Genomic DNA, 15,671 nt, shown 5'->3' with positions numbered 1-15,671 from the left:
GATCGGCAAAACAAGATTTATTTCCAAATGTAGAAATCTACTTATGGAAATCTAGATTTATTTATTTGGGCAACTGAATCAATAGGAGATTCTGATCTCATCTCACAACGGCTACTTAATCTTCTTTTGGTATTTCTTTCCAATGGGTTGATTGAAGATTCATTGACTGTCCAACAGGTAGATTAGAAGTAGAGGAGTATAAAAGTAGACGAAGATGCTGAAGAGAAAAGAGCGCCTAGAGAGCTTCGACATACAGAGACACAATAAGACTTCTTTTGTATTGTTTTCTATTTCTTACACGACACGAATGAAGTGGGATTAACGGGCTAGTAATGAACAATTGCGTGGCTAGACATGACCTTAGTTGTGCGTAGGGAGCATTGTTGACTGGGAGAGGAGGAGAGGAGGGATCGGAGGTTTCTTTTTTGGACCGTTCTTCTTGCTTGTTGCTTTCTTCAAAGAGGAAGGGTAGCATGTAGGCATGGCCATGCGCCGTGAACGAAAAAAATTATGTCATTCAAATAAGCATCGTACGAAAGTCACGGTATTTGTAGTGTTTTTATTCCAATTCTTCTCTCACTCACCATACATTCAACCCCCATCGATCCTCAAGTTTTGCCAGATTTTCTTTCACGTGATTAGACGTCGCAACTGCTAAGAAAGATGATTACAAACTACACCTATAAAAGCAAACCAGCAAGAAATTGTTCCTGGCTACTTTTAGGCCCCCATCAATCTGCTGCTGCTGCTTCTACTTCTTCTTCATGCTCCGCACTTATCCAAAACGCTGTGACCCCCCATTTCTCTGCATGATTCTCGTGTCACTTTGCTCATTCTTGTCAAACGGGAACTCATCATCATTAGATATTTAGATTTCCCACCTCACATAACTTTCTCCACGCAGTTCGATTGTTATAACTTTCTCCGGCAAGGGGTGCGAGCTGAGCGACCTAACCACAGTCTCTTTCAATGGGAATTTGCATTGGATCTCTATTGTTGCTGTTGGAGACCGTTGTTGGTGTTACGGATCGATAATCACATTTGATGTAGCGGATGAGGTCTTCAATGAGATAGCACTGCCGAAGAGCTGTGTCGTTGGAGTCACGTATGACGAGGTTTTTCTGGCCGTTTTGAATAGCTCGTCGGTGCTGTTGTCGAGACATGGCATGCCTTGGTCCTGGACTACGCTACACACCTTCGTCTCCATAGGACTGTGTCGAGAATTCACGGCTTCACGAGGAGCGGCGAGCTTCTTCTTATGGATACATACCAACATGAGCGGGTTTCGTGGAATCCGAGCGTGGGACTGCCCCGACGACGCCTTTGGAGATTGCGGGCGTTTGATTTAGTGACTCTGGTGGAGACTCTGGCTTACCCGTAGGGACAGAATCAGTTACTGCTTTGCTATTTGCAGGAAAACGTATGTGATGTCTCAGCCTAATTCATGCCTATTAATAAAGAAGGATAACAGCCGAGGTACTCTGCTTCTGTACAGGTCATACTAATCTGTTTTGAGATGTTTGTACTCTTAAGAATGTGCAAGCATAACAATGCTGACAACTGTAGTATCTTGTCCGAATATTTTTGTAACTGGAAGTATGCATTTTGCTTTGATTCAGTTCTATCAATGGCAAGAATCATAATTCTGATCGGGAAAGGCACACGTAAGTGTGGCGCTTATTTTAGCGCCAAAACATATTGAGCGATCACTCGAGTGCCACTTGGGTAGAACACGGTCACTTTAGTGACATCACCCATTTGTGTGGCAGGAAATTTTGATGCGGCATTGTTTTATTATAAATTGGCTGATGTTATTCGCCGGAAAAACCAACCAGCAAAAACCATAAGAAACGACGTTGTTCTGGCCCAATGATAAAAGAATTTGGGGCTCAAATTGGAAATTGCTGTTTGGTCACTGCAGTTTGAGAAGGCTTGCTGGATTTTCTAAGAACACCCTCTTCTCTTTGTTTTGCCTCTCTTTTCTATCCTGTGTCTTTAAAGGGGTAAAGTAAAAACAGAAGAACCGAAAATACAAAATTTAAAGGAAGATATGAGGATCCACAAATCTAAAGGAACAACAAATAAGATTTTCTAGACATGTTGCTCGCGAAATCCTCAATTTTTCTCTCTTCTTGTGGAGCCATGGCCGGAAATCCGACGTGACATTTTTTTATTATTAATATCCGAAGCCGACATCGCTCGCTGGAGGTTCATTCAACAATAAAAAAAATATAAAAGTTTAAAAATATCAAAAAATAAAAAATACAAATTTAATTATACTAAAAAAATAAAAAATAAAAAATGCTAAAATTAAGCAAAGAATTTGAAAAAAAAAAAAAAACAGAGAGAGGGTTGCACAGGTGGCGAGGATGGGGGATGGCTGGTGGGGGTCGCTGGGCCGGGCCGGGAAGCTTCTGTTTACTACTTTCTATCCTGAACTAATTTTGCAGAGTCCTACCATACCAAAAGCTTCAGAAGTTGGGAGCATATGAATTTGGCAAAGTGGTGAAGAGACTAGTTTCTCCATATGGACAAGTGAATTGCTGCTTTTGCCAGAATAGGCAGTTGAATAGGAAGTTGGGATGTCTTAAATCGCAAGTTAATGTCTTCTACATTATACAAGAATGGTCGAACATGTAACTCATCTATGCCCTAGCATGGATACATGTTGCAGGTTTCCAATACAATGTAGACATTCTTTCCCCTGCAGATCTACGAGCCAAATCGCGACAATAGGTCCTCTCTATCGTTACCCTTTTCTTATGCCGTAAACATTTGGTTGCCTCAAGAATCTACTCTATCGCACCATGATTTCTTCTCTCAGAGATCAATTTGCGAACATGCGTTTGTCTCGGCAAAAGTACGTTGCAACTTGACCATTTATTCGAAGCATTTAGTCGAGACTTATCTCGGCCATTATACTCATGCTCTGTTCAGCAGTTATGCAGATAAGTGGATGAACCGGTTCCAACCTTGACATTTGTCGTATACCAGTTTAATTTCTGTGAGAAGAGATACTGGGAATCATTGCTAGAGAAAAGGGGAACAACTTAGTGAGGAAATCAAATATTGCAACCTAATTATACGACTTATTTTGCGACTGTTCCTGCAAGCATGAAAACCTTGAAGGTGACAGTTCTGACCTCACTGGGTCCTCCCCAAGAACTCTCAAGCTCTTCAATCACTTCTTCAGATAACAAATCCACCCCTTGTTCCTTGGCTAAGACAAATGCTGATGATGATTTGACAAGTTTCAGGTACCCTTCGAACAGGAGCTCCTTTGGAATCTCGAGTTGCATTGGTTGTCCCTCATGTCCTAAACCCACACTCTCAAAAGGAAAGGGAAGATTTCTGTACCCGTCAATTGCGTAGTTGGCATCCGCGGAACGAAAGTGCGACAATTTTTCGCGGAGGCGCTCACTTATGGTGTTGAATTCAGGACCAACAACTACGTCATTATAAGTCCAAACGGCTATTATACCTCCTGGCTTACGCAGAAGGCGTTTGGCCAGCTTGTAAAATTTTGTAAGGTCAAACCAGTGCACCGCGGTAGCAACGGTGATGAGATCGACCCGATTTTCGCCACCCATCAAGGCCACCATTTCATCCTCTGTCATGGATTCTGGAGTGTGCACGTAGCGAACCCGAGGATGTGGCATTGCGAAACTTAGTTGACCTTCGCTAACGTCGGTTGCTATCACTTGCTCGTAATGCTCTGCGACCTGGTAGAATCATGTCACCAACATAATAATGAGCTAAGTATTCCATTTCACCATTGTAGAATTATGTTGCTGTTACAATGTGATCTACGTTTTCTCCCTATTCTTGTTTGATCGATAGAGAGAGAGAGAGAGAGAGAGAGAGAGAGAGAGAGAGAGAGAGAGAGAGACTAACGCCAAGAGCAGCTTGACCGTTGCCGGTACCGACATCCCAAGCCAGAGAGTGATGAGAGGTGTGGGCGGCAAGCATGGAGTACCACTCACTTGGATAAGTTGGCCTCGCTTGTAGGTAGGTCTCTGCCTGCTTGTCAAATAGACCCGCCATGTCTGAACAGCTTCTGATGCTCTGGTCACATTGTTTCCAAGGATCCTTGGTGTTGGTTTTATATACAAGATAGAGAGACGTCTGCGCTTTTATCAAGCTAAAGGATCCAAAGTTGACTCTGAGTGGCGCTGGCACTACCTGTTTTCCTCGTGGAATCTTCCAAGTTCGCCGAAATGGTTGACTGATTCAAATTGGAATTGTCTATGGAAATGACGCAACTCATGACTTTTGAGTGCTAAGGTTGAACTTGACTATGAAAAGTCTCATCGCTCCATGTGGAGGTAGACCTCTGCTTTCTTGTGAAGCTACAAGATTTTCTTGCCACGCACGAATACCAATGTGTGTACGAGTAGATGTGTGTATGGTTTCAGGGTAAAATCGGGAATCGGACCGATCTGGTAAGGGCATGTTTCAAGTTCCAAAATTGGAGAATCGATTTCGACGGATAGGTTCTAAGTTTCAATGGAACAAATTTTTGTATTTTTCTTGTTCTACATATTTGCTTGATTTTACGGTATTCCATGACGTCATTTGAAACCACTAGTCTAAGCTTTCATTTTTGGCGGTGTTATTGTTTCATATTCTTCGTTAGGTTAATTATGAGTAATAGTAAGTCGATTGTAGAAAATGGTAGTCATTAGAAGCGGCGATTTACTGCAATAGTTCGATTAAGAATATAGTGGAAGCCGATATAGCTCGGAAATGACCCCGCAACCCGTGACAGAGTAGATTTCAAAACTCAAGATACGCAAAGTAGGTTTTAGGTTTCAAAATTTGGAGAAATGGTTTCGGCGGATAGATTTCATATTTTAGGTGGAATTTGAACCGATCAATCGCTCACCCCTATGTCGGAGTAAAAATCGTAGGGATTACTTGTGAAAATGTATCTCGTCGGGCTACAATGTTGGCAGATAATACTCTCTAGAAGCCACGACTCGCGGCTGCTCTTGACTGCCTTTCTTTCAACCTCCTTCGTCCCCTCCCTTTTTTCCTGTTCTGGGTCAAATGGGGTTGGTGGGGTTCCAGTGGAAGACGAATCTTCACGAATTATCTGTCTAAAATCCAGTAGCCGGTCAACACTCATAACGTATCCCCATCCAATGCATCTCTCATCTTCTTCTCGCGCTTCGTTCTCATTTGTTTTTGTGATGTGCTCCGGTAGGAATTGTTGTTTGATCAGCTCTATGATTCGACACACGTCCATCCACGTTGTTTTACCGGGGAGGACCGGTGACGACTTGGAGCTTCCTCCCGGGGCTACTGTTTTCCGCCATGGCAGGAGGTCGGGAGAATCGTGCTAAAACCGTATCTCATGGTTTGTAGATTGCAGAGTTATGTATATCAGCACATTGTTTTACCGGGGAGGACTGGTGACGATTTGGTGATATTCATATTAATTGCTAAATCATATCTCGAGTTTGATAGTTTATGGAATACAACCCATTGAAAGATTTTGATTTGTTCAAAATCTGGAGCGCATCTAATCCAATGAAAGTCAAATCTTTTTCGTTTGACTGATTCCTGATGTGACGTACAAGAGGAGATAATTCTTCTTGGGTCGCAATTTTTCCACTCCTTCTTTGACTAAAACACTCCTCAACAAGATATTTTGACCATTTTGCCCTTCATGGGTCCCACGCATTTGATATTTCTGCCCCTTTGTGATTTCTTCTTTTCTTTTCTTGTGGATCCCTTTTTTCTTCGTCTTCTTCCTCCTCTCTTTCTGTCTCTGGCAATTATCTTCCTTGGATGCTTTTTCGTAAAACCTGGTATCCACCGGTGGAGTTGAGGAGGCTGCAGAGAGAGAGAGAGAGAGAGAGAGAGAGAGAGAGAGAGAGAGAGAGAGAGAGAGAGTCAGGGTGTAACACCACCTCAAAAACCATTTTCGAGCAGCTCCGTCACCATCCTCTTCTTCCTCGTCCATCAACGATAAGGTTTCACTTTTGCCTTCTCTAAGTTTTTCATTGTCTCACGTAATTCATCAACCGTGTCATCGTAATCAGTTAGTGCAAATGGTTTCTCTGTTGATCCTAAGACTTAATTTTTTCACAATACATGAAATAATTCTTCATCGATTGAAGTTCATTACCTCTTGCATGCGTACTTGAGAATGCTTTAACTCCTTGTCATGGCAGTATCAATTACTTAAGGGAAACAAAAATTAAACCAAGATGTAAAGAAACTGTTCAACTCTCGCCACGTCTGCACAGACCGAAACCCCAACTGCGACTTGACTCACCCCACTAGCGTCGTCAGTGACGGTAGATTCAGAGCGATGTGGAGGTCTTGAGCCTAGAGTGCGTGTGAGCCATGTAGAGCTCCAAGCCTCAGAGAACACGTCGCCAGAGACGCGGCTCTTCTCCGCCATGTCGCCATCCTCAAGGCAGTGCCATACCGGAGCCAAAGACGGTCCAACGGATCGCAGACTGACACGCCAGAGAGGTCGAGGCAGACGCTGCCTAGGAAGGCCTCTGTTGCTGAGTCCCGAGAGGAGATCTCAAGCGTGGAACCTCACCAACTCAGGCTCTTTGTGGCCTCACAACCCTCAGGATACCACCTTCTGCATCCTCCTTAACTCCACCCGAGGTCACCACATTTTGCAACAAGCATGGAAGGAATATAATTGCCTGCAAGGGAGAAGAAGGAAGAAGAGAAAGGAAAGTGGGACTCACAACAAAAGGAAAAAAAAAAAAAAACCTAGCTCTCGGATGCTGAATGGTGGGACTCATGAGGGGCAAAACAGTCAGAACACAGTATTGAGGAGTGTCTTAGCCAAAGAAGGAGTGGAAAATTCATGTGACTTTAATTTCTCACTAAATTGTTTCTTTGTGAAGTGCCGTCGTACGAGCAGGATCCTTCTTCGAGGGGACATTAATCAAGGCCTCTACGCACTCTCATCACCGTCACCTACGTCTCCAACCTGCTTCGTTTCTCAAGTGGAGTCACTCACCCATTGGCATCGTCGTCTTGGTCATGCCGCATTTCCTACTATTTCAAGAATCTTCAATAAGTCATTGAGCCCTGTTCCAGTTTGTTCAACTTGTCTTTCCAGCAAGAGTCATAAACAGTGTCATCCACCAACAACTAATAGGTCCAAGGCTCCCCTAGAACTAGTTCACTTTGATGTATGGGGGCCTACTCCTATCACGTCATCTCAAAATAATAAATACTATATTTTTTTTACGGATGATTACTCTAAATTTTCTTGGTTTTATCTTTTTCACTCTAGCGACCAGTTCTTGTCCATTGTCACTGTTTTCCTCACCTTCGTTGAAAATCAACTCAACACTAAGGTTAAAGCTTTTCAATTTGACCGTGCGGGAGAATTTATTTCTGCACCACTTGTTCAATTATTGCAAGCGAAAGGTATTTTTCACAGGACCTCCTGTCCACGCCTACCTCTTCAGAATGGCTCAACCGAGCGCAAACATCGCCATATAGTTGAAATGGGACTCGCGATGCTCTATCATGCTTCCCTCCCCTATCATTATTGGGACTTTGCCTTTGAAGCAGCTGTACACATTATCAATCGGCTACCCACACCGGTTACGTAGAATAAATCACCATGGGAGATCCTATTTCAAATGGTTCCATCTATTGCTCATCTTAGAGTTTTTGGCTGCACAATGTATTCCAATCTTCGACCTTATGAGAAGAACAAATTGCAACCACGGTCACATCGATGCATTTTCTTGGGCTACCCATCGGGATACAAAGGATACCAGTGTTATTCTCCTCAGCATCGACGGTTCTACATTGTTGCTGATGCAGTGTTTAACGAATTAGATCTCTCTTATGCGCAAAACACTCCGCAATAATCTTTGGAGGCTATCAGAACCATTCAGCCGCTTATTTCTACCGACTTGTCTGGAACTCCTTTGACACAGCAACAACCATGTGAGCCCCGTTCTCCCTCTAATTGTGACTTGCGATCTGCTAATTCTTTGCTGCAAAATCGGTGCAATTCAAGTGTGTTCGAAACCTCACTACATGAACCCGCTGATGGGTCTCCCTCTCGATCCGCAACTTGACCAATCCAGCCCGCAGCTTCTCCGCCGAAAGCTCGGCCGAGACATCCTATGGTGACATGCCTTCGTGATGGCACTTTAGCTCGTAGACACATTCGTGCTGATCACACTTATGCGTTGGCCACCTTTGTGTCAGATTTTGTCACACCTTCTTGTTTTAGTCGAGCCGTGAAAGATGCAAATTGGCGTGCGGCTATGGCGGATGAAAACACCGCCCTCATTAAAAATCAGACTTGGACATTAGTATCTCCACCTCCGAATTGTAAGCCCATCGGCTACAAATGGGTCTTCCAGGTTAAGCTCCGTGCCGATGGTTCTCTTGAGCGGTATAAAGCCCGATTGGTTGCAAAGGGATTCCATCAAGAAGAAGGTGTTGACTACAATGAGACTTTTAGCCCTATTGTTAAGCATGTGACAGTTCGCACAATCCTCTTTGTTGCCTTTTCTCGTGGGTGGCAACTCCGACAGCTTGATGTGAAGAACGCCCTTCTTCATGGTCACCTAACGAAAGAAATTTTCATGGAACAACCCCCTGGCTTTGTTGATTCTTTTCATCCCCGCTATGTCCGCAAATTACAGCGGTCTCTTTATGGTCTCAAACGGGCTCCTCGTGCTTGGCATCAACACCTCGGTGCTTTTTTGGTTCGGTTGGGCTTCATTCCTTCAATTGTCGATTCCTCACTCTTTATTCTTCATACAGCTTAGCATAGTATCTTCCTTCCGGTTTATGTTGATGACATTATTGTCATTGGGTCACCTAATGCGCCCTTGTCGGCTCTCATTAAATCTCTGCAGTAGGAATTTTCTATTAAAGATCCGGGACAGCTTCATTACTTTCTTGGCATTGAAATACAACGATCAGACCGAGGCATTATTCTCCATCAGGCTAAAATATGTTGCAGATTTACTTATGCGGGCCAAAATGACCGAGGCTGGTCCTGTTTCCACGCCATGTACAACTTCGGCTGGTGCCTCGTCTGCTCATCTTGGTGCACCCTTCTCCGATTTGCCGCTATATCGTAGCATTGTAGGGGCTCTACAGCATCTCACGCTCACTCGCCCAAATATCGCATATGTTGTCAACACGCCTTGTCAATTCATGCACTCTCCCACCGAGATCCATTGGCAATTTGCTAAAAGAATCCTTCGTTTTATCAAAGGCACTCAACATCATGGTATTCTCTTCACTCCTAGCTCTTCTTTTTAGCTGCATGCCTTTTCCGATGTGCGATGGGCTAGTGCTCCGGATACTCGTCGCTCCGTTGGTGGGTTTGGCATCTTCTTGGGTTCAAATCTCATTTCGTGGAGCTCCCGCAAACAGCGGACCGTTGCCCGATCCAAGATCGAAGTTGAGTTTAAGTGTCTTGTCGATACCACTGCAGAACTTATCCGGATAGAAGCTCTGCTACGTGATCTTCATGTTCATCCGCCCGCTCCTCCTATCCTTTGGTGTGATAATCTTTCTGCTATCTATCTTACTAGCAATCCCATCTTCCATGCTCGCACTAAACATGTAGAAATTGATTACCACTTTGTGCATGAGCGTGTGACCAAAGGACAGCTTCATGTTCAATACATCTCTACTCATGATCAACCAGCCAACATCTTCACTAAAGGTCTCTCCACTCCTCGATTCCGTCTTCTTTAGATCAAGCTTACCATGACCTCTGCCACATCAGCTTGTGAGGGGATGTTAGACAGCAAGGCTACAGCTCAACAGAGATTTCCTCCATGATTATTTTCCTATGATAGAGATATAAATATATCAGAAGATTTTGTCTTGATTTTGATTTGATGTAATTGATACTTTGTTATTTGTTACTTTAGATAGTTAACCTTTAAAGCCTATAAATAGGCACATGTACCTTTCATTAGCAATGTACAATATTATTATAAGACACAATATATGGCTACCTTTAGCCACAACTCTTGTTGCCTTAAGATATTAATTTCGTAAGGTTTTTCACGTTCTTCTCATGCGTCGGCACCTTTATCGTGATCAGATGAGCTCTCTGTATCCAGATAAATCTCTGACTATGGATGGCTTCTCAGATAGGAATTGAAGTTCCATTCATTTTCCCTATAGCCAAATATGGGGTCGTGGGTTCATGCAATGGATTGATCTGCGTTGCAGAGGCTAATACTGAAGATGGCAGTCAGTCGATATTTCTGTGGAATTTATTCACTAGAAAGTACAAGGCGGTTCAGAGTTCGCCTCTGGATTTTGTTAACACTCGTATGGTTCTAGGATTTGGATACAGCGACAGGATTAATGACTCTAAAAGGTTGTTATGATTTCTTATCATCGGGATAAATATGGAGGATATTTCGGCGCATTAGAATCTGAAGTTCGAGTATATAGCTTTAGTACAGATATGTTTGGCGGTCGAATCCAGCAAGGGGTGCGAGCTGAGCGACCTATCCAGAGTCTCTTTCAATGGGAATTTGCATTGGATCTCTATTGTTGCTGTTGGAGACCGTTGTCGGTGTTACGGATCGATAATCACATTTGACGTAGCGGATGAGGTCTTCAATGAGATAGCACTGCCGAAGAGCTGTGTCGTTGGAGTCACGTATGATGAGGTTTTTCTGGCCGTTTTGAATAGCTCGTTGGTGCTGTTGTCGAGATATGGCATGCCCAAGTCCTGGGCTAAGCTGCCTGCACACCTTACGTCTCCATAGGACTGTGTCGAGATTTCACAGCTTCATGAGGAGCGGCGAGCTTCTTATGGATACGTACCAACATGAGCTGATTTCGTGGAATCGGAGCGTGGGACTGCCCCGACGGCGCCTTTGCAGATTGCTGCCGTTTGATTTAGTGGCTGTGGTGGAGAGTCTGGCTTACCCATAGGGACAGAATCAGTTGCTGCTTCGCTATTGCAGGAAAACATATGAGATGTCTCAGTCTAATTCGTGCCTATTAATAAAGAAGGATAGCAGCCGAGGTACTCTACTTCTGTACAGGTGATACTAATCTGTTTTGAGATGTTTGTACTCTTAAGAATGTGCAAGCATAACAATGCTGACAACTGTAGCATCTTATTCGAATATTTTTGTAACTGGAAGTAAGCATTTTGCTTTGATTCAGTTCTATCAATGGCAAGAATCATAATTGTGGTTGGGAAAGGCACACTTACGTGTGGTGCTCATTTTAGCGCCAAAACATATTGAGCAATCACTCGAGTGGCACTTGGGTAGAACACGGTCACTTTAGTGACATCACCCATTTGTGTGGCAAGAAATTTTGATGCGGCGTCATTTTATTGTAAATTGGCTGATGTTATTCGCCGGAAAATCCGATCAGCAAAAACCATAAGAAACGACGTTGTTCTGGCCCAATGATAAAAGAATTTGGGGCTCAAATTGGAAATTCCTGTTTGGTCACTGCAGTTTGAGAAGGCTTGCTAGATTTTCTAAGAACTCTCTTTTCTTTGTTTTACCTCTCTTTTCTATCCTCCGTCTTTAAAAGGGGTAAAGTAAAAACAGAAGAACCGAAAATACAAAATTTAAAGGAAGAAATGAGGATCCACAAATCTAAAAGAACAACCAATAAGATTTTCTAGACATGTTGCTTGCGAAATCCTCAATTTTTCTCTCTTCTTGTTGAGCCATGGCCGGAAATCCGACGTGACATTCTTTTTTATTAATATCTGAAGCCAACATCGCTCGCCGGAGGTTCATTCAACAATAAAAAAAAAATATAAAAGTTTAAAAATATCAAAAAATAAAAAATACAAATTTAATTATACTAAAAAAATAAAAAATAAAAAATGCTAAAATTAAGCAAAGAATTTGAAAAAAAAAAAAAAAAGAGAGATGGTTGCACAGGTGGCGAGGATGGGGGATGGCTGGTGGGGGTCGCCGGGCCCGGGCCGGGAAGCTCCTGTTTACTACTTTCTATCCTGACCTAATTTTGCAGAGTCCTACCATACCAAAAGCTTCAGAAGTTGGGAGCATATGAGTTTGGCAAAGTGGTGAAGAGACTAGTTTCTCCATATGGACAAGTGAATTGCTGCTTTTGCCAGAATAGGCAGTTGAATAGGAAGTTGGGATGTCTTAAATCGCAAGTTAATGTCTTCTACATTATACAAGAATGGTCGAGCATGTAACTCATCTATGCCCTAGCATGGATACATGTTGCAGGTTTCCAATACAATGTAGACATTCTTTCCCCTGCAGATCTACGAGCCACATCGCGACAATAGGCCCTCTCTATCGTTACCCTTTTCTTATGCCGTAAACATTTGGTTGCCTCAAGAATCTACTCTATCGCACCATGATTTCTTCTCTCAGAGATCAATTTGCGAACATGCGTTTGTCTCGGCAAAAGTACGTTGCAACTTGACCATTTATTCGAAGCATTTAGTCGAGACTTATCTCGGCCATTATACTCATGCTCTGTTCAGCAGTTATGCAGATAAGTGGATGAACCGGTTCCAACCTTGACATTTGTCGTATACCAGTTTAATTTCTGTGAGAAGAGATACTGGGAATCATTGCTAGAGAAAAGGGGAACAACTTATTGAGGAAATCAAACATTGCAAACTAATTATACGACTTATTTTGTGACTGTTCTTGCATGCATGAAAGCCTTGTAGGTGACAGTTCTGACCTTACTAGGCCCTCCCCAAGAACTCTCAAGCTCTTCAATCACTTCTTCCGATAACAAATCCACCCCTTGTTCCTTGGCTAACTCAAATGTTGATGTTGATTTGGCAATTTTCAGGTACCCTTCGAACAGGAGCTCCTTTGGAATCTCGAGTTGCATTGGTTGTCCCTCATGTCCTAAACCCACACTCTCAAAAGGAAAGGGAAGATTTCTATACCCTTCAACTGCGTACTTGGCATCCGCGGAACGGAAGTGCGAAAATTTTTCGCGGAGGCGCTCACTTATGGTGTTGAATTCCGGACTAACGTCTATGTCATTATAAGCCCAAACGGCTATTATACCTCCTGGCTTACGCAGAAGGCGTTTGGCCAGCTTGTAAAATTTTGTAAGGTCAAACCAGTGCGCCGCGGTAGCAACGGTGATCAGATCGACCCGATTTTCGCCACCCATCAGGGCCACCATTTCATCCTCTGTCATGGATTCTGGAGTGTGCACGTAGCGAACCCGAGGATGTGACATTGCGAAACTTAGTTGACCTTCGCTAACGTCAGCTGCTATCACTTGCTCGTAATGCTCTGCGACCTGGTAGAATCATGTCACCGACATAATAATGAGCTAAGTATTCTATTTCACCATTGTAGAATTATGTCGCCGTTACAATGTGATCTAAGTTTTCTCCCTATTCTTGTTCGAGATCGAGATCGAGAGAGAGAGAGACTAACGCCAAGAGCAGCTTGACCGTTGCCGGTACCGACATCCCAAGCCAGAGAGTGATGAGAGGTGCGGGCGGCAAGCATCGAGTATCACTCACTTGGATAAGTTGGCCTCGCTTGGAGGTAGGTCTCTGCCTGCTTGTCAAATAGACCCGCCATGTCTGAACAGCTTCTGATACTCCGGTCACATTGTTTCCAAGGATCCTTGGTGTTGGTTTTATATACAAGATAGAGAGACGTCTGCGCTTTATCAAGCTAAAGGATCCAAAGTTGACTCTGAGTAGCGCTGGCACTACCTGTTTTCCTCGTGGAATCTTCCAAGTCCGCCGAAATGGTCGACCGACTCAAATCGGAATTGTCTATGGAAATGACGCAACTCATGACTTTTGAGTGTTAAGGTTGAACTTGACTAAGAAAAGTCTCATCGCTCCATGTGGAGGTAGACCTCTGCTTTCTTGTGAAGCTACAAGATTTTCTTGCCACGCACGAATACCAATGTGTGTATGAGTAGATGTGAACATGATTTCAGAATAGAATCGGGAATTGGACCGATCTGGTAAGGGCATGTTTCACGTTCCAAAATTGGAGAATCGATTTAGACGGGTAGGTTCTAGGTTTTAGTGGAACAAATTTTTGCATTTTTCTTGTTCTACATATTTGCTTGATTTTACGATATTCCATGGCGTCATTTGGAATCACTAGTCTAAGTTTTCATTTTTAGCAGTATTATTGTTTCATATTCTTCGTTAGGTTAATTATGAGTTATGGTAAGTGAATTGTAGAAAATTATGGTCATTAGAAGCGGTGGTTTACTGTAATCGTTCAATTAAGAACATAGTGGAAGCCGATATAGCTCGGAAATGACCCCGCAACCCGTGACAGAGTAGATTTCAAAACTCAAGATACGCAAAGTAGGTTTTAGGTTTCAAAATTTGGAGAAATGGTTTCCGCGAATAGATTTCATATTTTATGTGGAATCTGAACCAATCAATCTCTCACCCCTATGTCGGAGTAAAAATCGTAGGGATTACTTGGGAAAATGTATCTCGTCGGGCTACAATGTTGGCAGATAATACTCTCTAGAAGCCACGACTCGCGGCTGCTCTTGACTGCCTTTGTAATATTTGGCCTCGTTTTGACCAGGTCAACCAAGGTGGTGGACCCACCATTAAAAAAAAAAAAAAGAGAAGAAGAAAAACTAAAAGAGGGCAGTCGGCCACCCCGTTTTAAGCTGCACGACCATAATAGAAAAAAGGAAAGGAAGAAAAGAAGAGAAAGGGAAAGGAGAGAGGAGGAAAGGAAAAAGAAAGAACTCATGTGCACGCGCCACCCGCCACGAACTCCTCGCCGCATTCATTTCACTACGTGTCGCAGCGCTAGGTAAGGGCTCGCACCTCTCGTCCCTCCTATTTGAGTGATTTTTTGGATTTAGGGCAAAATTGGGATTTTTGGGGAAACTAAGCTGTTGTGTCTGATCTCATGGACGATTGGCTGCGTTTTTGCTTGGGAATGAAACTTTGGGATGTTACGGACCCGTAGGATTCGACGGATCTTAATTTGACACTACGGTTTACCCGGAAAAAGATTTTCATTTCTAGTGCGCTACAGTACAGCGCGAACAGTAGACTTCGAGGCCTTCGAGGCCTGATTTCGCTAGTTTCTAGTTATCGGCTGAGGTTGGCTATGTTGAGACTTTTGTAGTACGTTGAACAAGCTTCGCGTGGACAGTAAGATGGTTTGAAACGGAGTTCGGTGGAGGAAGTTATGGCCCGAGAGATTTCGACGCGTGCAGTGAACAGTACGCGATCAAAACCTGTTGCGCCCGTTCTTGCCATTTTTCGAATAGATTCTAGTCAAGCCGTGTTGGGGCTTTTGTTGTACATTAAAAGAGCTTTCTTTGGACTACAAGTTCGTTTAAATTGAAGCTCGGAGGAGGAAGTTATGGTTCGTTTAAGTGTATCGCGCAATTTGCGCATAGCAGACAACACACATGTTTGCTGTGAGCAAGCGTTTTGGTGATGCGTAGGTGTCGCTTTAGTGATAAATAAGCCTTTTTCATTTGAGTCATGCGTTAGGCTAGCATATTACTCAGCTATTGATACCGTTTTTCATATATTTGATAGGAATACGTATGCATCAACTTGAGTAACCACTATAGGTTGGTTTTCGACTTATTCGGGTGAGTGATACTATTTTTTTTACGAATTTATGAAACTCATTCTTTGAAAGGATATAGTCATTTTATGAGTTAATGAGATTTCCTTAAAAATGAACTGT

At 43.2% G+C, this 15,671-nt stretch overlaps 2 protein-coding genes across 2 annotated transcripts; both read right to left on the bottom strand.

Annotated features, from left to right (window-relative positions):
• Window positions 1-2,585: 2,585 nt before the first annotated feature.
• Window positions 2,586-4,115, bottom strand: LOC115750496 (putative methyltransferase DDB_G0268948). Its single transcript, XM_030687882.2, has 2 exons — window positions 3,895-4,115; window positions 2,586-3,722 (listed from the first exon to the last, which is right to left on the bottom strand). The coding sequence occupies exons 1-2, from the start codon at window positions 4,042-4,044 to the stop codon at window positions 3,090-3,092; spliced, it is 783 nt and encodes a 260-aa protein (XP_030543742.1). The 5' UTR covers window positions 4,045-4,115; the 3' UTR covers window positions 2,586-3,089.
• An 8,170-nt stretch (window positions 4,116-12,285) lies between these two features.
• Window positions 12,286-13,700, bottom strand: LOC115750486 (putative methyltransferase DDB_G0268948). The gene is made up of 3 exons (XM_030687867.2): window positions 13,404-13,700; window positions 12,635-13,263; window positions 12,286-12,543 (listed from the first exon to the last, which is right to left on the bottom strand). Exons 1-3 carry the CDS (start codon window positions 13,476-13,478, stop codon window positions 12,537-12,539), a joined length of 711 nt encoding a protein of 236 aa, XP_030543727.2. The 5' UTR covers window positions 13,479-13,700; the 3' UTR covers window positions 12,286-12,536.
• Window positions 13,701-15,671: the final 1,971 nt, after the last annotated feature.

Source organism: Rhodamnia argentea, chromosome 11 (genome assembly GCF_020921035.1).
Source record: "Rhodamnia argentea isolate NSW1041297 chromosome 11, ASM2092103v1, whole genome shotgun sequence".
Lineage (NCBI taxonomy): Eukaryota > Viridiplantae > Streptophyta > Magnoliopsida > Myrtales > Myrtaceae > Rhodamnia > Rhodamnia argentea.
Note: the sequence above shows the minus strand (reverse complement) of the source record. Positions and strands in the feature narration are given on the sequence as shown.